Here is a 22,199-nt window from a genome sequence, read left to right as displayed (position 1 = left end):
CGCCGTTGTACTGTACTTCACATGGAGCCGGAGCGGCGGGACTTATCAAGATGTCACATTCGCTCACTACGGCAACATCAGTCAGTCTTTTATGAGTTTTGGTGAATTGCAGGCCACTGAGCGCTGTCAAACACCATTCAGAGCTGCAGGTCTTCGGTTGTCGTCGAAGGTTATTGCTCACTGAGATACTGCCTGTCATGTAATGCAACGTTACAGCGAGAACACAATATGTTAACATGACACAGTTATTGGCCTAGGAAAGTATCTGTTTTCTTTGCATATTCCATTTATAAGCACAGTCATACCAATAAAATGGTTCCATTTGTGATATTAATACATTGATGGATGGATTAAATAAATTAGCAGTTCTCTTGATTAGTCAACTAATGGTTTGATCTAAAGAATGTCAAAGGAAAAAATACATAACACTCGAAGACAGTCTGAACACCTGAGACAAGCCGCACTCAGACGCTTGTGGAGGTTTTACATGAACACTAACAAAGTACTCACTCTTGAATCCTTGCACATAAGAGTTAAATTTAAATATAAAAAGTCTCACCTACACAACTCCTCCTGAGAGTGTATCCTTGAGGCCTACGGAGGTGTTCAGTGTATTTCATCCCAAATAGACAAACTGTAGAAGAAGGACGGTCGACAGGAATGTGCGCACAAGTACAGAGATGCGAAACAAAAGACACATCAAAAAGAGTGGCTTTCGTTTTTTTTTTCTCCACACGCCAACCAAAGAAGAGATGAGTTGCTTCGACTTCAGTGTACACTGCACATCTCACTGAGCCAGAAACTTATTTGAAGATATCTCGCTTAATTGCATCTGAAAAACATGCACTTATGTTCCCTCTTCTCGCAGTTTACAGCTGGCAGTACTGGGAGGCAGCATGTTATACCCTTGGTCTCATTAAAATAACAATACTGCAAATCACAGCTGGAGATCTGATACTTTCAAAGTCTGAAAAGTTTAAATGTACGCATTTTGGTTACACGTCGAACGCTATACCGCGCCGGCTAAACAATATTCTTTTCGGTTGCAGGTTGACGATAAATGCTGAGTGTCAGCTGCAGCTGCACAACTTCCCAATGGACGAACACTCATGTCCGCTGATCTTCTCCAGCTGTGAGTACATTCTGCTCAGTACACTGCTAGTCTGTTTCCACTTTGTCCATCTCTGCCTTCAGTTTACTGAACATTACCAAGACATAATGCACACAGGCAGAAAGGCCCCAGTCGGCCGATGGATTCCAACCCAAAACCTTGCTGCTGTTAGGAATCAGTGCTAATCAACACAAACAGGTTTACCACATAAAATCCTTTTGTTGATGTGTCTTGTCAATTAAATTCTGCAAAGCAACCAGAAAGAATGAAAAAAAATGACAACAATTAGACAAAGAATGATCGCAAAGAGGTGAACAGGGACCAACCACAAAACAGATGCCTTTTATTTTTTGCCAAGACACACGACTTGAAATGTGGGAACGTTTTTACTGATTTCAGTAATTAGCCCCATTTCTTTAAAACCCGAGCAGAGCAGATGCATCCACCCACCTGTTAGAAAATGTGTTAACACTCATCACTGTGCTGCCTGCCATTATAGAGATCCGCATTACATGTGCCATGATTACTGCTCATTTGTCAAAACCTGCACCAGAAAGCATTCATTTGCAAGTCATTATAGTGAAGAAGCATGATATACTGTATCCTTAGCCTCTTATTTTCAGGGTGATTTTGCGGATAGGTAATACTTGAAATACACAATTCAGTGGAAGTCCGCTCTGCAGTGTTGGCTTGGAGTGCAGTGGGGACTGAGAACTGCTTTGCCTGTAAATTTTCTAGGAGGCAATCTCAAAATCCCAAGTTAATTATTTTATTATCTAGAGATTTTCCTGTGATAAAAGGTCGATTCTGCTTCTTATCTGTGTATCTTATATATATTATATCAAGAGGTAGTTTAGCAGAAGAAAACTCATTTCTGTACTAATTGATCACACCTGTTTTCAGCCTTGGAGATTAATGTCATGACTGTCAGGGAAGATCCATAACTGAACAGGTGAAAGTGCGCCGGCTGGGACGTTTGTTTTCTTAAATGACGAGCACTGATATGAATGTCACAGTTTGGCATTAGGGCAGGTTCTCACTGTGTAGCACATCTTGTGAGTTGGTGTTGGTCTATTTTAAGCGGAACTATATATTTCCCTTTTAAATTGCGCCAAGTGCTGCTTCAGCCAAACATGACTGCAGCTGAAAAGTCTTAAACTCATAAAAAGTCAACACTTTACGATGTTTGAGGCTTTCACTACTAGTTGCCGTCTTCAAAGAAAACAACCTTTTGTTTTCCCGGGATAATGAACAAACTCATCGTCGTGAGAAACTGTCCAACTTAATGAAACAATTAACCTGTGATCTCCAGAAAAGGGAATTAAATATTTATTGCCCAAAGTAATGACGCTTCTTGATGGAAGCAGCCATCTCCAGCAGGATGCAGCCTGACACAAACACAAACACACACACACACACACACACACACACACACACACACACTAATGGTTGAGAAACAACTCAAAAAACCTCCAAATTCACTCAATCACAAACTGATCAACTATCAGTGGGTTGATCCACAGAGGCCCCTCCCCTCAACCCATAGCCCAACGGTCACAACAGAGGCACCAGGGAGACCTACACAATATTAGGAAGGTGGTCATAATGTTATGCCAGATCTGTGTACAATTATATCATATATTTCCTTAAAATATCCTTAAAAGTGCCTTCTGTCACCATCTCTAGAAATTTGTTCATCTAGTCAACACAGCCACACTGTGTATCCCGTTGGTTTCCATCCTACATGTTACTGCAGAGTGAATGGAGTTGATGACGTCGCTGTGTATCTATAGTGGCCAGTCAAAATACAGAGTGAGTCAGTACACTAAAGCCTTATGAAGCCTCATACAGCTTCAAACCTACTTACAAGGCTGCCTGGCCCAGTCTCACTTTGGTCCATGAAGATGTTACCTTATCAGAGTGGTTTCCAAGTGGACGTCTCATGAACCGATGAAGACATCAGTCCTCTGGATACTAATAACACAGCATATGATTCTGTGTATGCAAATAGGAATCAGAATAGGAATTCCCCCATGCGGGATCAATAAAGGAATTATTATTATTATGATTATTCTGATTTTTATTAATACAAAAGACAGACCTGAAGGAAGCAGAGTATATATTTAGTTGATAATTACTAAGAGAGAAACAATATTTACCAACTTGTAAAATCACCAAGGAGAAGAAACATGACTTTTCCTTCCCAAAGGAAAGAGATGTTAGACATACAGTGTTGAAGTGGTGTGAAACACAAACTGAAGGTTTGCTAATACTGCTTGATATCTACAAAAGGATGACAACAACAAAAACTGTTACATTGCTCTTTTAAAGAGCCCAATATTTGGCTACTTATCCTAACCCCTTAACATCAACCTGAATACAAACCATGCGTCCCCTTTTAGCTACAACACTTCTGTTGCCATTTTGTTGTGTATTTTTTGTTTTTTTTGTTAGTTAGTTAGTTTTTTCACCAGCTGGTTATTAAATTTAGCTCTTAGACGTGTATCAGTTGGAATAAGCCAAACCTAAAGGTTTAGGCTGTAACTAGGAGCAACACCTTTGACACCAGTAGTCACGTAAATAGAACCATTTTCAGACTCGTTAGAACGTATTTTTGGCTTAAATATCAACCTAAATAATCCTCTTGTCCTGAAGATGTTTTGTGTTAAATTTAGTTTTTGAAGCTGAATGACTCTCTCTGACTTAAGGCTGCGGACTGAGCGTGCTTTGGGATGATCAGACTCTTTCATTTCCAAGTTATTACGGAGAGCTATCTAATTTCCTGCAGTTGTAAATGAGTAGTTTTATTGTATGATTCCAGCAATCCATTTTCACCGGGTTTCCTGCTGACATTGTCACACTGAGACACTGGCCTATTTTTCTTTTTTAATATGTAACCGGTGAAAACATCCGAATGATTAGGTGCTGCTGCTCGAGCTGCAACACAGCAGAACTGAAAAGGGAAAAAACGAAAAAAAAAAAAAAAAATGAGACATAAAAACCCCCCCAAAAAACAGTGCAACTGTCAAATGCAATTTGTCGATGTCAGAAAATCTGAGTCGCAATTTTACATCAGAATTCAGGCGACTTATTGTAAGAGAGTTCATCTGCTAATAGCCTCAGTGAAACGAAATGGAATAAAAGCAGGAGGATGTCGGGGTAAAAGTGTATTTAACATATGCACAACTGAGTCCACAACCAAAAAGTCTTAACTCAGAAATAATATAATAATGAAGTGCAATAGCTCTGACATGGATAATGAAGTTTCTACTTATTTTCTTTCTCATCTCTCCACCTGAAATAAAAAGCTCTGACCACTCTTTGAAGTGAATGTCAGATTTCATTCAGTTGTGTCCTGTCATTGAAGCAGAAGGAAAAATCAGATGGATTTGATCTACTTGACCAAGGCTTGATAATGTCAATCAGCAGGCAGCCATTGTTCACCTTTTATAAATAGTTTCCAGCGGAACATTGGCGCGATATTAAATCATGACCGGATTGAATCCAGAGGCTTCATCAGGCAGACCAACATTCTGGTCACGACCGGAGGATCCATTCATCAAGGTTCGTTCACTGAGAGATAGAAAAACACTTCATTACAGACAGAAAAATAACTAAATAAAGAGTACAAGACTCCAGTCAGCGTGTCACTAGAAGGATGTAGAGTCAGGATCAGGAGGGAAAAAAAGACAAAACGCACTCGGACATGCTGCATCAGCATTTCATGACAGAAAAATCAAGTACATATATGTACAGACATACTTTTTTTTACTTTAAACATAGCTAAATGTTTTGTCATTTTGTTATTAGCCTGTCATGTGCAGCGTTGTGATTGGCTCAGTAGCGATAGGGGCGTGGCCTGCTGTTTACAGGAAAGTTAGATTGAAATGAAACAAATTTGAACCTGTATATTATTTGAATAGCTTACTATTGAATGCAAAATGATAATAATAATGTGTATTTATAAGTATCACTAGGTCAAGTTTAACATAGAACATATATAGTAGGTAGGGGGTCCCTATTTGATCTCTTCATCACTTTCAGGTCCTTGGTCTGAAAAAGGGTTGAAGTCCCCTGGCTTAGAGACTTTGTGTTTGTAAGGAGTCAGGCAGGAGAGAGAATGATGCCACAGACTTTTCAGTCACAACTTAACACCTGTGTAATTTTGTGAACATGCCGAAGGATTGGTAAATACTTAATGACACCATTAATAGCAGATGTGAGCACTGGGGTAAATGTTAATGGGATTCATTCATCAGGTATGTTTGAAAACAATCAGCCACCAGTTTCCCTCGCGGGTAATGTTTTTGTTAATTGAAAACCTATTGCATCAAGTTGCCATCAGACGAGGCCATAATTTTTTTTAGCTTTCCTATTTAACGTGATTATTTGTCTGTTTAAGACAGGCTAGCACAACACCACAGCTGAAATGGGATCATTAACCCGTCATTAATCTCGCATGATCGATGGTAAACCACTCGCAGGCACTGTGCGCATCATGCGAAGGTCAGATCCAGCATCAAGATGGATTCAGTGCGCCACTGGACCAAAGCTTTCATTTAATCAACTTTCCTTCCGCCTCTGTTTTCATTCCAGACAGTCTTTTCATTAACAGGCCTCCACTGCAAGACAAATGTTGCTCTGGGTGGCCTTAGGTCTGTTTCCACAGGGTGTCCATCATTAGGATTAGCCATGCAACGCAAAAGGGTCACACACACACACACACGCATGCTCTGTGTAATTGCAGATGGATACCCACGAGACGAGATGATTTACAAGTGGAGGAAGAACTCTGTGGAGGCAGCTGACCAAAAGTCGTGGCGTCTGTACCAGTTTGATTTTATGGGCCTGAGAAACACGACAGATATAATCAAGACTACAGCAGGTAAAGAAGCACGGAACGTCTATTTAACATTTGCAAGCATGTCTTCATTAAGCTGGAAATGTGTTGATATTAAGAGTCGGCACGTATGAGGCTCTCTCTCTCTGTATCGCTCCATTATCATTCCCTCACTCATTTACTGTGCAACAGGTTGTGTCCCATCACCTGCAAACTGCTGCTAATGGTTTTATTCATGAAACGGAAGTACAGCCAAACGGTTAGGAGGAGACATTTTGAATATTATATAAATAACACGCAAGAAAAAATACCAGCAACGACATGTCAGAAAATCTGGCAAGTCTGGTACAGTTATAACAAGAAACAACAGAGCAGATACGGTATCAGCGAGGTTTCCACACATTTACTACTAGATGATTTAATTTAATGTACTATTGAAATCTAACTCTTTGTGGAGTCAATTCCATGTTCAGTGTCCAGATAGTATTTTTTTAAGGTAAGAACCATTAATTAGCTTTACACTGAGCTTTCAAAAAATAGAAGGTTTAACTTCCCAAAGCACAACTCTTCTATTCTCCATCTGCTGTGGACGCCCGTTCTGTGTGTGTTTTCGTCGTTGAATTTCCGTCCAGTAAAGGATATTATTATATTACTTCCCTCGTAGATCATTAACGTCTGTCTAAGTAAGTCTAAAACAACAAAAATGCGTGGTTATTTGGTTTTCATTTTAAAATTAAAATTGAAATTGAAATTCAAGGCATTTTTCTTTATTGGGGTCGAGAATGGATAAACAAGACTTTAAAAAGCACTTGCTTTCAGTTTTCTAAGTTTCCAAAAACAAAACAGTATACAAAACAAAAAAGCACCCGTTTTTTTTTTTTCATATTGTGTGACCGGAAGTTGTCGTTTTCAAAGTAAGATCACGTATCACTGCGTTGATGTTGATGGACATGGATCAGTACACTGTTTTTCGAAAAACAATAAAAGAGTGTGTCTCAGGGAAGACGACATGGCTGGGGAGGAACTAGGCCGCATATTTCAGGTAAAAACTAAAAATAACTACATATAATCAGGGAATAGTTAGTGCAGATATTTCTGCGGATGACAAGAATTTGTTTTGCCATGTCAAAGAGTAAGGTCCCAAAGACCTTATGGGAATGGGCCACGGAAACCACAGATAGAAGTATATATTTGGGCAGAAACACAACACTGTCCTCATACGCGCTCTTACTTTGAAAACAGAAACTTCCGATTGCAAAATATGAAAGAAAAAAAAAACAGGGGCTTTTTTTGTTTCTGTCTTCTAATGATTTTAGTTTTTGATTTTGAAAACAGAAAATGAAAATAGACCGGATTTTAAAGTTTTGTTTTGTCTGTTCTCGGCCCTGAAAGATGCCTTGAATTTCAATTTTAATTTTTGAATTTTAAATCAAATTCAACCACATGTCTAACATGTTTTGTTTTTACTATGCTCTTCTGAACGGATGTGACCAAAACATACACGGACTACACCCACTGCACCAAATCCCTTTTAAACCATTTGAATTAGTTTAACACACCCGCACTGAGAAAACTCTCCTTTTTCACTTAAACATTTACATTTAGTGGAGGTCTGGGGCTCATTCCTTTTATTCTCAAACACATATTTGTCCTGGGGACATTACTTTGCTGATGTCCTCTTGCATAAGTGGAGTTGTTCCCCTGTCATTCAGATAAAGCACCGTTATTTTCAATAACTGCCTGAGAAGGAAAAAGTGAATATGTTCATTAGTAAATAGCCTTTTAAAATATTCTGTTCTTGTAGCTGTTAATGAACTAAACTCATAAATGCTTCTTAACGAGAATAAACAAATTAGCTACTGAACATATGTGGGGTGCGTAACTAATTACACCAACGTAACGGCATGTGGTTACTTGCGGTTGTGATTATGTTGATGTATGCAAAGTAGCCATGTCGAGCTAAGTTGTGCATTTCCTCAACAATGGCCTGTGTTTTAATTTACCTTTTATTAGCTGGAGATATTCTGTCTTTTGCCTGTTGAGCACCTGCAACGGCACAAATGTATCTTGCTAGCAAACGCCTCTAATGTCATACATTTTGCTTCAATATGTAAAACAGGTGTCGTCTTTGCTGTGAACACACAAGTTCACATGAGTGCCATGAATATGCAGGCAAACGAATGAATCTTTTAGCGCATGAAAACTAGCCACATGGGTTTATACTGACATCATGGCATAACTGTCAGTGTGTAAAATGCACCTCACTCACAACCTAAACCAGACATATTATAAAAGTATAAAAAAGTGCAGTAATAATAATTATAAAGGGAGATAAAGTTCATTTATAAGGGCCTACCTTAACAAGAGGCTGTATGTGATCTGCATAGAGTTGACTCAGCTCTTGTATTTTTGGAAATGCTATACAGCACTGTTCAAAAGTTTTACAAGATAATTCTTTCTGAAATGAAGCCGTGACTTTATGATTAAGTTAACTTTGTAGAAAGTGCAGCAGGCAGTAAAACGTTGGTGTGAGCACCATTTGTTTTAAACAGCTCCAATTCTCCTCAGTGCACTTGCAGTTTTTCAAGGATCAGACGGGTTGTCTCAGCACACTGGAGAGCGTCTGTCTTCCGTCTCCTCATGTAACTCCAGTCTGAGACCAGGGCTCGGTGACCACGTCTTACAGAGCTCATGTTCTCCCGGTAGCCAAAGATAGTCCGGCTGGATGTGATGTAGCAGTATAAATCCCAGATGTCTCCCTCAAGATTACATCCTGTGATGGATTAAATTCTAAATCTAACGTGCCTTTGTGCAGGAATGCTTGATTTCATGTCATGTTAACCATTACAGCAGACTTATTAACCCGACACGATTCCCAGGTGGATTTAAAACTTTTTTGAAGAAGAGGAATTAGCAAAGAGCTTAAAAGTTCCTAGCAGCAACTCAGAGTCATCAAACTAGATGTTGTTGTTGGAAATACTGCAACACACAGTGTGACAGGTTCAAATGTACCAGTGTGTTTATCAGAAATATACACCAATCAGCCACAACATTATGACCACACACAACAGGAGAAATAAATAACACTGACCATCTTGTGAAAATACGACGTTCTGGTTGGAAACTTTTTGACCTGGCATTCATGTGGATGTCCCTATCTACTGCAGTGATGCAATAGCTCCTGTAATTTGTGAACATCTTTTACACAATAGCCTGTGATGCTTTTGTTGCTGCTATCTTCTAATCTGTAATATATCGTATATCGTTTGCAGCCTGAACCTTTGACCCTTGCCTGTGTCCCACGCTGTGTTGTTTCCGCTCACGCACACAGGTGATTATGTGGTTATGACGGTGTATTTTGACCTGAGTAGAAGAATGGGCTACTTCACCATCCAGACCTACATCCCCTGCATCCTCACCGTGGTTCTGTCCTGGGTGTCCTTCTGGATCAAAAAGGACGCCACTCCAGCCAGAACGGCTTTAGGTACGGTGTCCAGCGGCTCTGTCTCCGGGACAATGCCGGCCGATCGTGTTTTGCCGATCATGTTTTTTGAACACGCTATTATGTGGTATTATCAACACTGCGTGCACGTTTGTTTGTCCATCTGTCTCTTGTGTGTTGTGTGATTTTTTATTTTTTTTCCTTTTTTCTGCATGCTCTCTGTTTTACAGTCCCGTGGAGTCTTTTTGTGAAGGTAATTGGTTTTGTTCAGTTTTTTTTTCTGGTTCCCTGTGTATTATTTATCTCTTATCCACATGTCTGAGCGAGGCTCTGTTTCCCTGAGCCTTTTTCTAAGGAACGAACAAAGAGTTTGGAGTGAGGACTTACATTCAGTTCTTATTAGCTGTAAATCTCAAGTCTCAAGTCTCTGTAAAGCACGTGCATCACTTGCGTGGGTATCGAGAGGAAGAATGAGTGTAAGGGATTAGATGTACAAAGGCTAGTGTGGCAGTAAAAAAAAAAAATAAAAATCAAGGTGTAGAAAATGATGACTGGTCAGCCAAGGGGAGCAAACATTTCAGTTTGAGCCTCAGCCTCGGATAGTTTGACTATTAACGTATTTCAGAACCAGGTGAATTAAACACTTTTCTTGCGTGGCCTTTTAGTTACATTGTGCTGCACATCCATTTATGCTTGACACGTTCTATACAGCAGCTCACAGTCTTGTCCACAATTAAACTGTCAGGAAAGACAAATGTCTCCAGTAGAGTCCCTCACTTCAAAACTGCTGCTATTGTTTAGAGCAAACTCGGGCAAAGTGCCCGAGCGTCAGCAGAAAGCAGGTAAGGGTAATAACTGTGGCAATCTCAGGCTAAAGGAAAAGTGTGTGATGTCCGCCCCGAAATAGATGGGGGGGGGGGCAGCTTGTTACCATGGGGACCTCTGTGAAACAGTAACAGATGTTTTATTTATTTATTTATTTTTTTAAGGCATGGCTTTAAAGCTTATGGGAGACGGGAGAGAAAGGATGAAGTCGTACAGAGATGCCGAAGGTCTTTCTTATGTCTGTCAGCCTAACAGTAATTCACAATTTGTCCCACAAACGTCGTGTTCCCCGTCAAAACGACAACGTTCAGTTTAGCAGCTAAGTGATGCTGTCAAAATAGAGATACGGGTACTTTCACAACATCGTACAAGATGGGCACAATGTCGGCAATTTAGTTCCAGCGACTCTTAAAGCTGCGCAAATCAATGTTATTATATGAGCCATAGGCCATATGAAAGTGTTTAATATAAAAGGGTTCATCAACGGTGATGATCACAGTCAGGTTTGACGCATGATGTTTAGTTTTAATCTTTGGGCTATCATACATACTAGTTTTAGACAAAATTTATGGAGGACAGCAAGTGCCACGGGAACAGTAAAGGTTTTTCACATGTTAACAACTAATTGCATTAATATGAACATTAATCTATAACAAATAGATCAAATAGAGCAAATGTTCAATTACAACACTGCATGTTAAAATGTTCATGATGACCTTTATAAATATTAACTCTTCTCATGAAATAACTGTGACAATGTAATTTGTATAAAAAAGAGGAATGTGTCTAAAAGCAGCATTATTCAAACTCTATGGTCAACAGTGTATTTATAAGTTCCTTCTTTGTTGTATATTAAAATACATAACAGTGAATTGCTTTCTAATTTTATACATTTGCCTAATTGCTTAATTAACCAGAAACTTGTAAACTAATTCAGCAATACTTATTAGTGAACAGCTAATCACTCTTTCCATGAGACCTCTTGTCCTCTTCTGTGCATTTTGAGGCCATATGTTGCCATCTTTGGTTACCAGGGTTACAGCAACTCAAACTCTAAATTACTAGGTTGTCTCAGCTCCCATGTTCCTCTGTTAAACAGTTGCCAGTAAATGCGGCTACTGTTAAGATTTCCAGTCTCTGCCAAGTGTCCACTGAAGAGCAGCAACTCATTCAGAAAATGATTTACTCACTTGTTCACTAAAAGTGTTTACTGTCTATATTTAGCTTGGATAACACGCTGGAAGTGACGTGCGAAATATCTGATTGAGAGTGATGTTAAAAGCAGAGCACCGGCTTTACATTAGCAGTTAGATCATCGTTCCTTTTTATGTTTGTAGTTTGATTAATTTGGCAGAGATAAGGAGAGGAGGTGGCCTGCATGCAACGCCACCAGATCTACATAACCAACAGCGCCACTTGGGGAGTCTCACCCCAGGAAATATAACACAGTCTAATGTAACAGTCCAACTACTGACAACGACAACACAAGTTCTAAAACTAGAGGCCAAATTTAAGAAAAGGCAGGAGGCAGAGAAGCAACCCGTAGACCCAGCAGGCAGATAAAAGCAGATCTACAGCCTTAGGGACACAGGTGCTTTAAATCAGCTTGATAGGAAGGGCTGGACCAGGGAGGAGCTGACCTACATTTTGGGAGGTGTTCACAGCCCCTGGGAAACAACAGGTACTGCCTGAAAAGCACCACTACATTAAGAAACAGTCAGAAGGTCAGATAACATTACTGAAAGACACATGACATTAATTTTAATGGGAGGACACATTTTGGACAAGGGAAAGGTTTCACTTATCAGGAACAGCAGTGTGTGAAGTCTCTGATTAAGACTTTGTCCATATTGAAATAGTTATTTATTCATTGATCAGAAATTATATATAATTAAAAAAACTTTACATTTATTTTTTTCATATTTTTTTAATCATTTTTTTATCTTTTTTTCCCCAAAAATCTGGAGAAAAAAAATTAAAAAAAACAAACAAAACAAAATAAGTAAAACTGAGCTAATTATTGATACATATATTTGACTGGAATTGGCAACGAGTTAGAGTTAGAAATATTTTGTGCAGAGAGAAAAGACTACAGACATTTCTCTGATTGGGTTCCAAGAGTTTGTATTGTCTCCCTGAGTTTAAGCAATCATTAATGATCTTGAGGCAAACACTGCGCGGATCTGTCAGTGTTTCAGTTGAACAGGATCCACTCAGTTTGCTTCATCCTCGTCCTGCTGCTTTTCTGTCAAACTGGCTCAAACTATGAGGAGATTTTTTGTTTTTTTGTTTTTTGTTGTTTTTTATTCTTTCTGTTGTTTGTCCACAGTTTTATGATAATCCTGCGTTGCTGGCTCAGGTTTCTCTTGAGATTTGAATTTCAATGAGAGAAACTAAACAAGTGAAATCATGTGTTACAGTTTAGTCTGATGAGTGGACACAGTGCGACTGCAGAGTTCACCGCAGTGAATGTGAAATGTGGATGGAAAATGTGGATTTCTGTCATTTAAGAAAAAATCTGGGATGAACCCTCTGTCTAAACCTATTCATCTATCACAGCCTATGACTATTGCAGCACCTAAAACTTATCCGTAGCTGCTAGTAGGTCCTTTAGGGACAGTGATTGGTCACAGCAATTTGTTGTTTGGTCACAAGCCGAGAGCTTGAAGCTTGGTAAGATGGATTGTTGTCTGTTCTTGCCACACCACGTAATACGAGCAGCCCTTGAAATGAGTTTGTCCTTTCTTCTGTCCTTTAGGCATAACCACAGTTCTGACTATGACCACCCTCAGTACTGTGGCCAGGACATCACTACCCCGAGTGTCTTATGTCACTGCTATGGATCTTTTCGTCACTGTTTGCTTCCTGTTTGTCTTTGCTGCCCTGATGGAGTACGCAACGTTAAATTACTACTCGTACAGCGTTCGAAGACCCAGCTGCTTGGAGCCTAAAAGACGGGTAAGTTAACATTGAGTTTAGTTTAGTTTAGTTTAGTTTTTTGACCAATCTGTTAAATATTCTTGCTTGCGAATGGTGCCATTGGGTTAAGGATTGATGTTGTTTTACAGAAGTAGCTTTTCTCTGATTAAATCTGCGCTTTAGTTTTGTTATCAAAGGATTGAAGTGAGGAAAACATCCAGGGTGATGTGATGTGACGTGATGTTGCCCTTTATAAGCTACATTGATGCTGTTTTAAAGGACACAGCATCAGTATGAACGAAGGAGAGGATCACTGACTTTAGTCTATACCTTTTTATCGATAAAAGAATGTCAAAAGTACAGTAAATGGAGTGTTTATGTTGGAGATATTTCCTCCGTCTTCATTTTCTTAAACATTTCCTTGTGTTGATGAATTTTTTAAATCTTTAATCTTATGATTTCATTCAAATACATATTTAAAACACACGTAGTCTGTGTTAAAAACAAAGCTGATCTCCTGCTCTTGCATGATGTTGAACAAAAGTGGATCCCTTTGTTTGAGAGCCATTATGATTTGACAGGGACAAGGTACAAACTACTACTATCACCGTAGCCTTTCCTCATTCCTAAAATACACCGATCACCCCCTGTAGTTCCTCACAGGATGCTGATTGGTGGAACCATTGTGGTTCTACCGAAGACACAAAACTTGAGTCCGATTACATTGATTCCAAGTCTAAAACTGTCATGTGAAGTAATAAGCCTTCGGGCAACTTTACATACCGATATTAAATCATTTTGAACCCAGCTTTACTCTTGATATTTCAGTATGCATCGCTGAGTGGTTAACTCTATCTTTACTCGTGTACCTGTTGTTTGGTATGTTTTTTTTTTTTTTTTTTATCGTTGTATGACCTCTTGCAAAGCACCTGTGGGTTGTTGCAAAGAGCCATATAAATAAAGTACATCTACATTTTACATTTACACCTATCATATCACAGGAAGAAGCTGCTAGGGCCTTTCTGTGTGGAGTTTGCATGGTGTCCCTGTGCCAGCGTGGGTTTCCTTTTGGTGACTGGATTTCCGCCCACATTCCAAAGATATGCTAGTTAGTGATTCTTAGTTGGCTGCATGTGAGTATGTGAGGGAGAACGGTTGTTTGTCTTCCTGTGATTGACTGGTGATATATATATGCGTTATATATATCTATGTGGATGCGCAACTTACTGGAAAATAAAACGCTTTTTGAACCGTAAACCATTCTAATGTAACAGGTGGAAAGAAGCTACTACTTTTTCTTCTGTATTTTCAGAACTACTCTGTCCTGGACGTGAGGCCTCCTTCGCACACAGTCATCGCTTTAAACAAATCCGTGTACTGGCAGGACTTTGAAGACGCTTGTGTCTACGAGTGCCTGGACGGAAAAGACTGCCAGAGCTTCTTCTGCTGCTTCGAGGAGTGTAAAGGAGGTGGGTGGAGAAGAGGACGCGTTCATATAGATCTACTGGAACTGGACGCGTACTCCCGGGTTTTTTTTCCCACCTCCTTCTTGCTGTTCAACATTGTCTACTGGGTAGGCTATCTGTACCTTTAGGTGCCTGTTTGGTTTCAAAAGGGGGACAGAAGAGCTCAACACAGCATATTTAATATTAATAAAAGGTAATGCCAAATAAACTCTTTCCTGCGGCTCCTGAAGCAGTGACCTGGAGATAAAAGCATCAAGAGGACAGTGCGCGTCTGCCTCCCTGGCGATCAGGTATGAGAATACAAGACTAAAACGATTCCCTACATATGCTGTACACTGCTGTTCAGTACAGGACGGACTGTGCGTTCATGACGCTTTGGAGACAAAGAAGACGAGGCTTTGCACTTCTATCCCAGACTTCTCCGTCAGGAGGATGGCTTGTGTTGTGGGGAACTTTTATTATCCAGCCATCAGTCAAATCCAGTTGATGAAAATCCAAGGACGTTCAAACCATTCATAGTGCCTTCCTCTGGAGGGGTAGATACTATCTGCTACAATAATCAGGGAATAATAATTTATTAAAATAAACATAGCTGAGCCTGGCTTTGACTGATTATGGCTATTCCCATTCAGAGTCCTTAGTTACATTTATGAAACAGCCATTATTTGGAGCAACCACATGAAGAATCATTAGATTCGTATCACTTCATTATGTCTTTTTAGCCAGTAACCATGACTCATCTTTCCTCCTCGTGACACTGTTAGTTCTCTGTACAGTGTAATGAATAAACTGGTTCCCTGGGAAGAAGAGAAGTCAAATTAACCTTACAGCTGAGATAATGGCTTGTGCTTTATTTACTTAATTGTTCTTTATATTTTATTTATGCTTGTGTTCATACAAGGACGAATCTGTAACTGGGTGATTCCAAGTGTACCCACTGGAGTAAGAGAGAGATTAAAATTATTACAGGGGATTTAGAAGCAACTGACTTAAGACAAGGCACTTCAGTAGAGAGCAACTGCATGTACACACTTAATAAAAGAATCATTTTCTTATTCTTTCTTTTTTTAAAACATTGTTAATGTTATGTACTGTATATGCACAATAACTAGCAGCCTGTTAGTTCATCTTAGCTGAAATGACTGGAAACAGCTTGTAACCAGGCTCACCCCAAATATAATGAATTTTGTGTACCTGCTCATTGGCCTTTTTATGGACTTATTTTACATATATGTTATCTTGCAGTTGTCCTGAGGTAACATCATCATATTTAGTGCACACGACTGTATCTTCACATCCAACTCTGGGCAAGAAAGCAAAGAAAATATCAAAAAACCCAGATGAATAATTGAATTGAAATGCAGCGTTTGTTGATTTATATGAGGTGTACATATGAAGCTGCATTTATTTATTAAACCGTGGAAGGAAGGATCCTAAATCCTGGGTTACATAAATTTGCAGATGGTAGACATTACTAAGCAGTTTGCTATGTCTACCAGCTGCATTGTCGTAGAATGGGGTCCCAGAGATGAAACACCCAGTGAGCAAAGGCAGCCGTGCCTTTGCTCTTGTAATGCAAGTGTTATTTTTCTACATGTTGCACATATTCACACCGTGTATTGGCTTCGCACAGCAGCCGCTTCTTAACAGAGCTCACGCACGACATGAAATGACTGCAAAGAGTTGTGTTTGTTCTTTTCACTGTTAAACTAATGCCCAAAATAAATATAATGGGCGTCATTTCTGCATTTCCGTAGGCACAGGCATAATAGTCCCACTTATTAGGATCACTCATCTCTGTGACTCTAAGTTGCATGCAATAGACAATTGACCATTACCCTGAAGATGTTGTGATACGTTTGGAGGTAGATTCTAGTTTTAACATGAACTGTTTGAATCATAATTTGATTTCCCTCTATTCAGCGCTGGCATTAGCAACTATTGAATTGCCTTAGTGTAGCCCACCGACAGCTGAGATTAACACCAGAAATGTATATTTACCTCTGATAATAACCTCAGCATGTTGAGTCAAGTCCTCACTGCCTTGGGCAGTACTTAAGTAAAACTTTTTGTGTTCATTTTTGAGCTGTTTTTTGTTCTTCTTCTTCTATTTGCTATGTATGTGCCAAGTATTTCACGTCTGTGCCCTGTTATTTTTGTTTTCAAGCAAGTATGAACAGCCCTAACTTGGTCATATTAATATGTTTTGACTGTGAGTGCACATACAGTCAATGTTGGGAACTTTAAGAAAAGAAAGAAAAATACATGTTGAGTATATATGATAATGGTTTTTGAGTTGCAGAGTATTTAGCGTGTACCAGGTTCGATGATGAAGGTTCATTGTGGCAGAATGCAGCAACTTGTTCTGCAACCTGCTCAACATTTCTCCTCAAAAAACACAAAACATCAGATTGTTTCATTCCTTTCTTTGATATTTATACCAGTCATTTTCTTAGCCACTATAGGACAGGCTTTTTTAGGACATGTTTGTTTTGCAGAGCTTGTGGATTTCTGATTTAATAATCTGTGCTGCCCAGATGATAGCGTTCTCACCCCTTTCTTCTGATGGATGAAGAGCAATGCAATAATGTATTGTGAGTGGTGCTACTATTAATACTTGCCAATAATGCATTACCATGTGAGAATAAGTGCAAAGATCATACATATACAGTACAAACATGTAGGCCTCATTGCTAATTGTTGTGGGGAATGTTCGCTTGTATCAAACAGCTAACTGAAAACTAGTTTACCTTCACCAGCTGAGCAACTAGGATGCACGCATTTGTAAATTTGTATCATGCCAAATGGGCCCTGACTGTCTAATAATCTGTATTATCAGGCAATAGTGTCTAAAGCAGCAATAGGCACAAGAAGGTTATAACACTTAACTCGCTAAGACTAAGAAGTAAACGTTGAGAGTTATTGGGAACAAGGCTGTCTTTGAGAACTTGCAAATTTCATACTTTTATCTCTAATATTGTATCTTTAAATAGTCTCATGTCACATGGCATAAGGAGTTATATCTTTACATCACATTAGCTAGGATTGGCTACCTAGCCAACTACAAATCTAATCACTCTTTCCCGCCATATTGGTTGTGGTTTAGCTTTAACATAAGCATATCTAAAACAAAGCTAAGACAAAGGCAGCTGGATGTGCTTGAAGTTTTTCGATGACTCATTTTAGTGCCACGGCTAATGCTTCACACATAAACACCTGACAGACCAATCGAATCGCTTTGCCCATCTTAATGTGAGGATGAACAGAAGATCAACACCAACATAGTCGTCCATGTCATCTGAGCACAGTGGAGTTAAATTTTATTTAACCTTTATTTAACCAGATAAAAACCCATTGAGATCAGGATCTCTTTCACAAAGATGACCTGGCCAAGAGGTCAGCAGCACATGTCTTAAGGACTGTCAATGTGTCTACAGCAAGTTGTGCTGGCTCTGATCAGTTGTAGGACCATCCAGAGTCCTACTAGTGCAGAAACATTTTTATTCTCTGTCAGTTGATGACAACCAAATCCCAAGTTATCAGACTCATATTCAGTAATAGAATCTGGCTCAGAACTGAGTCTGGATACAACAGACCTCCACGTTGTCACCTTAGTCCTTAGTCCTGTGAGCAAAAAACTCCCATTGCCCTTGCTTTAGCTTTGTCTCAGATAGAATCTTCACAGACAACATTACCATTATTAATGAAATTGGAATTCAGTAGATTAATATTGCAGACTGAAAAAACGGATATTCTAATAACACAGTTGAGGAAATGATGTTCTTATAATTCCCAAATGTCCACAGTGATGTGCAAGTATTTAATTCAGAGCAGCTGTTAGATGGCATGACATCCATCCTATTTAAAATGGTGAAATAATTCATCAAGATAAATTGAATACTTGAATGGACATCTGTGTACTTCAACAAGACACCAGCAGCCAAGGGGGAATCAAGCTGTTAAAGGCTTCCCCTCTGGGAAGCTTTCCATGTTGCAGGTATGAAGCTAGCATGAAGTTCAAAGTCAAAGTAAGTAAGTCAAAGGATTTTAATAATTATGGTGAAAGATCTGGACAAAATGATTTCAATGTGCCTTTTTAAATGACACAACTGATTTTCCAGTGTCTGTCCTCACTACTTCATGTGCCATTTGAAGTTCAAAAAGCCTAATTTCCACCCTCATCCTCATATTTGTTGCAGATTTTCCAAACTGATTCTCCAACTGGCCTATCCGCATCTTTCCAAACACTGGGAAAGCAAAGAGGGTAAACACAGGAAGGGGTTCTGGCTGGGATTTGATCCTCAGCCTGTATGTGTATGTGTGTTGGACCAGTGAACCAGCTCTGGACACTGTGTCGTTTGTGCCAAGGATGAGCACTGACAGGAAACTCATCTGTCTGTCAGTGACGTGCTGTGTAAACCTCTTGCAAAGAAAGTTGTGTGTTCTTGTGATCTGGAAAATTTTGTCACATAAACACGGTATTAGTTAAGTTTTGATGACATAAAGTACAATAAACTGAGTGCAAATAATGCACTGAATCTAAGCCACATTCATCGCGTGTTAATAAGCCAAAGACATGCCTGTTTCTGAGTTTATTCTCTGATAACTGAGGCCATGTTGAGGAAGTTGCTGTGTTTTGGGTTCTCGAAGAAAAAAAAAGTTTCCATGTATGCGGTGCAGTACTGTGAAGTGTCATTTGAATGGAATCTATGGGCGTAACAGAAATAATTAGCCTAGAAGTGCTCTAAGGTGGTTTGTGTCACTTGCCAATCCATCCACTGTTGTATTATTTGCAGCCGAAAACACAACTGCTGCTCCTGTTTGTGCCGAAGAGGCTTTTAACAAGCGTTTCTGTAGATGGACGCAGCGTTTTCATTCAGGCTTTCATTGTACTAAACTCTGGCTATTTGCAGTGACTTTCAGTGCTCAGTCTCAATTCTGTTGACATGTATCCCCTCCTATATAACTTGCTGTATACGCAATTCAATTGTGCCCTTTTTCCTGCTTTGTGTTTTCATATTTGTGAATGGTACAGTTAAGTGCAGGTGTTGAGATTGTACTCCTCAGCGGCGTGGTGTCCTGTAAGTGGGGTTCTTTTCATCACACTTCTCCTCTGGCTCAAGCATCTACAATGCATTTGCAATGATCACGCTAGTTTCATACATATGGTTCTTTTTATATCTGAAATGTGCATTACTACTAAGCCCAGACAATATAGAATAAAGTTTTTTTCATAAATGTCCATCAGTGTTGGCTGTTGATTTGAAGCTGCTCTTCAGATGTTCTTGTTTAAATGCTTTTAATGTGAAGCTACCAGCAGAGACAGTAAAATAAAAAAAAACTATCAGTCCCCATAGTTGGATCTTAACAAAACAGTTATTGGATATTTTGGTCCTACGGTCAGAGAAAATGTTCCTCCAAGGTGCAAAATCTGTTTTTACCTCAAGGCAAATAGTCCCACAGTGATGTCTACAAATTCAATTGCACACATCTCAAATCCAATAAGGCTTTTTTTTTTAACCGAGCAGTACCAGGATTGGGTGTTATTTGGAGAACAAATCCAATAATTAGAAATAATGAGGAATAAAGAACATGATGGTATTGCAATATGTTTAAATTGTTAGACAAAATAAAAGCTAAATAAAAATATATCTGCATGTCACACTTGACAGTCACATAATATACTTCAAAGAATCACAAAAGAGTTTCTAACAACCAGCTCTGGATTAGCTGACAAAGTACTATAGCACATGACACATTTTTGTTTTCTTCAAACAATGTATGTGTCCACTCTAACGTGTTTTTGTTGACCCAGAAAAAAATCTTGTCTCATAATAAAATAAATGCTCTTAATCTGGATTTGGATCCTTTAAGATTGTCTTAGAGTTATGATGTTGATAAGATGCTTTTATGTCTCCATGCTGGCCTGATGTTTTCAGGTTAACCACTCAGCTCATTTTTGTGAACAGGATTGAGCACTACTGATCGATTTCAGTAATGCCAGGAGTCCACCATATTTTTGCAACATACCTGCAAGAGAAGAAATTAACCAAACTGTGCACTCTTATTTTAGTTAAATATGGTGAATGGTATTGATGCAAAGATGGCCGATATACGATTCATTAGCTGGAATGTGAGGGGTTTAAATGGGCTCGTTAAAAAGGGCCAGCTTATTTAATCATCTTAAGTATTTAAAATGTGACGTGCAGGACCAGGAAATCTCCTCTCAAGAAACTCCTGATGCTCAGGAGAAGCTACAGGAGCAGATCACCGAGAAAGACAACTTGAACACTGTAAGAAGTGGCCATTTCATCTGAGCTCAGCCTTAGACAAGCAGAACTGAACCAGAGCATCAACAAGTGCCAGGCTCTGGAGGAGAAGTTCAAGAAGGAGTCAGCTGAGAGAGGAGACCTCAAAGACCAGACTGAAAGAGATGGAGAAGCTGTGGCTGGAGAAAGAAGAAGCCCTGAAGAAGTTGGCCAGGAAAGCTGAAGAAGAGCTGAAGAAACAAGAAGAAAATTAAGAAAGAGAAGAAGAAGGGCCTCACACGTGAAAACAAGCAAAACAGCAGCATTGAAGAGGATGAGGCCACAGAGTCTCCACCACAGGACGCCAAAAGAAAGAAGCACAGCTTCTGGAGAAAACAACTAAAGACCCATGATGTTGAAGCTGTTGTATCTCAGTCCCAGGATGAACAAGGAGATGACAGAAAGGAGAAACGTCACGGCTTCTGGTGCAGGGCTCAAAAGACGTTTATGAATAAAGTGACACAAGACTGTCACAACCAGGCAAAGACACAGGATGCAGATGCAGGGTAAAGGTTTCTAGAAAACAGTCTTTAAAAAGAAGGTTCAGGTACAAAAACTCAATGCAAGGAAAATAAAACTAGCTCTGAAAAACAGCCTCAGAAAAACTTTTTCAAACTAAAATCACTTCGCAAGCAGAGGAAAAAACCTCAAAGGACCGAAGTCGAAAACAAAGGAAAAAATATATGAAAAAAAACTTATAAACAAAATAACTGACTAAAGGAGGAAACAGGGCACAATCCAAAAAGTGACCTTGATCAAGGCTGTGGTCAGGCTAGGGTGAACAGACAAAGACAAACACTCTGGCACAAGACAAGGGAGACGCAGACTATTTGAACACATGGAGGTAATGGGGAACAGGTGGAAGTAATCAGGAATCAGAGAAGACAATCAGATCGGTGACACATGAGGAAGGGTTACTTGAGTTACTTTTCAAAATAAAACAGGAAGTGGCTATTTCATGCCCGTATAAGCTAATAAACTAGAGTCCAGTTGTTCTTGCACAGACACCATTATCTGGGCGACTGACAAACTTCACAGACAGTTCCGTCCCAATAAAAATAATAAATAAATAAAAATAAAAAACATAATCATGAGCCTCAGTGAGGGTGTTTATTAGTGCTAAACTATCACATGAAACTTTAATCTGTCTTAATCATGATGTTACAAAGTGAACTGACACAATGTCAAGTTGAAGTTTTACAGAAATGATTCCGGTTTAAATATTTAAACCAGGATATTAAGGTTTCTGTGTGTTTCACTCTGTCACATAAATAGTTTAGTGAACCAA

At 39.3% G+C, this 22,199-nt stretch overlaps 1 protein-coding gene across 1 annotated transcript in view; it reads left to right on the top strand.

The window, feature by feature from the left end:
* Positions 1–19,845, top strand: part of LOC125008892 (gamma-aminobutyric acid receptor subunit gamma-3) — a 56,758-nt gene extending 36,913 nt beyond the window's left edge. Inside the window, exons 5-9 of the mRNA XM_047586250.1 lie at positions 1,050–1,132; positions 5,859–5,996; positions 9,283–9,435; positions 12,977–13,176; positions 14,450–19,845. Coding sequence (XP_047442206.1) covers positions 1,050–1,132; positions 5,859–5,996; positions 9,283–9,435; positions 12,977–13,176; positions 14,450–14,731 — 856 coding nt within the window. The 3' untranslated portion in view covers positions 14,732–19,845. The remainder of the gene's footprint in view (positions 1–1,049; positions 1,133–5,858; positions 5,997–9,282; positions 9,436–12,976; positions 13,177–14,449) is intronic.
* Positions 19,846–22,199: the final 2,354 nt, after the last annotated feature.

The sequence above is a fragment of the Mugil cephalus genome, chromosome 6 (assembly GCF_022458985.1).
Source record: "Mugil cephalus isolate CIBA_MC_2020 chromosome 6, CIBA_Mcephalus_1.1, whole genome shotgun sequence".
Taxonomy (NCBI): domain Eukaryota; kingdom Metazoa; phylum Chordata; class Actinopteri; order Mugiliformes; family Mugilidae; genus Mugil; species Mugil cephalus.
This window is presented reverse-complemented; position numbering and strand designations above follow the sequence as displayed.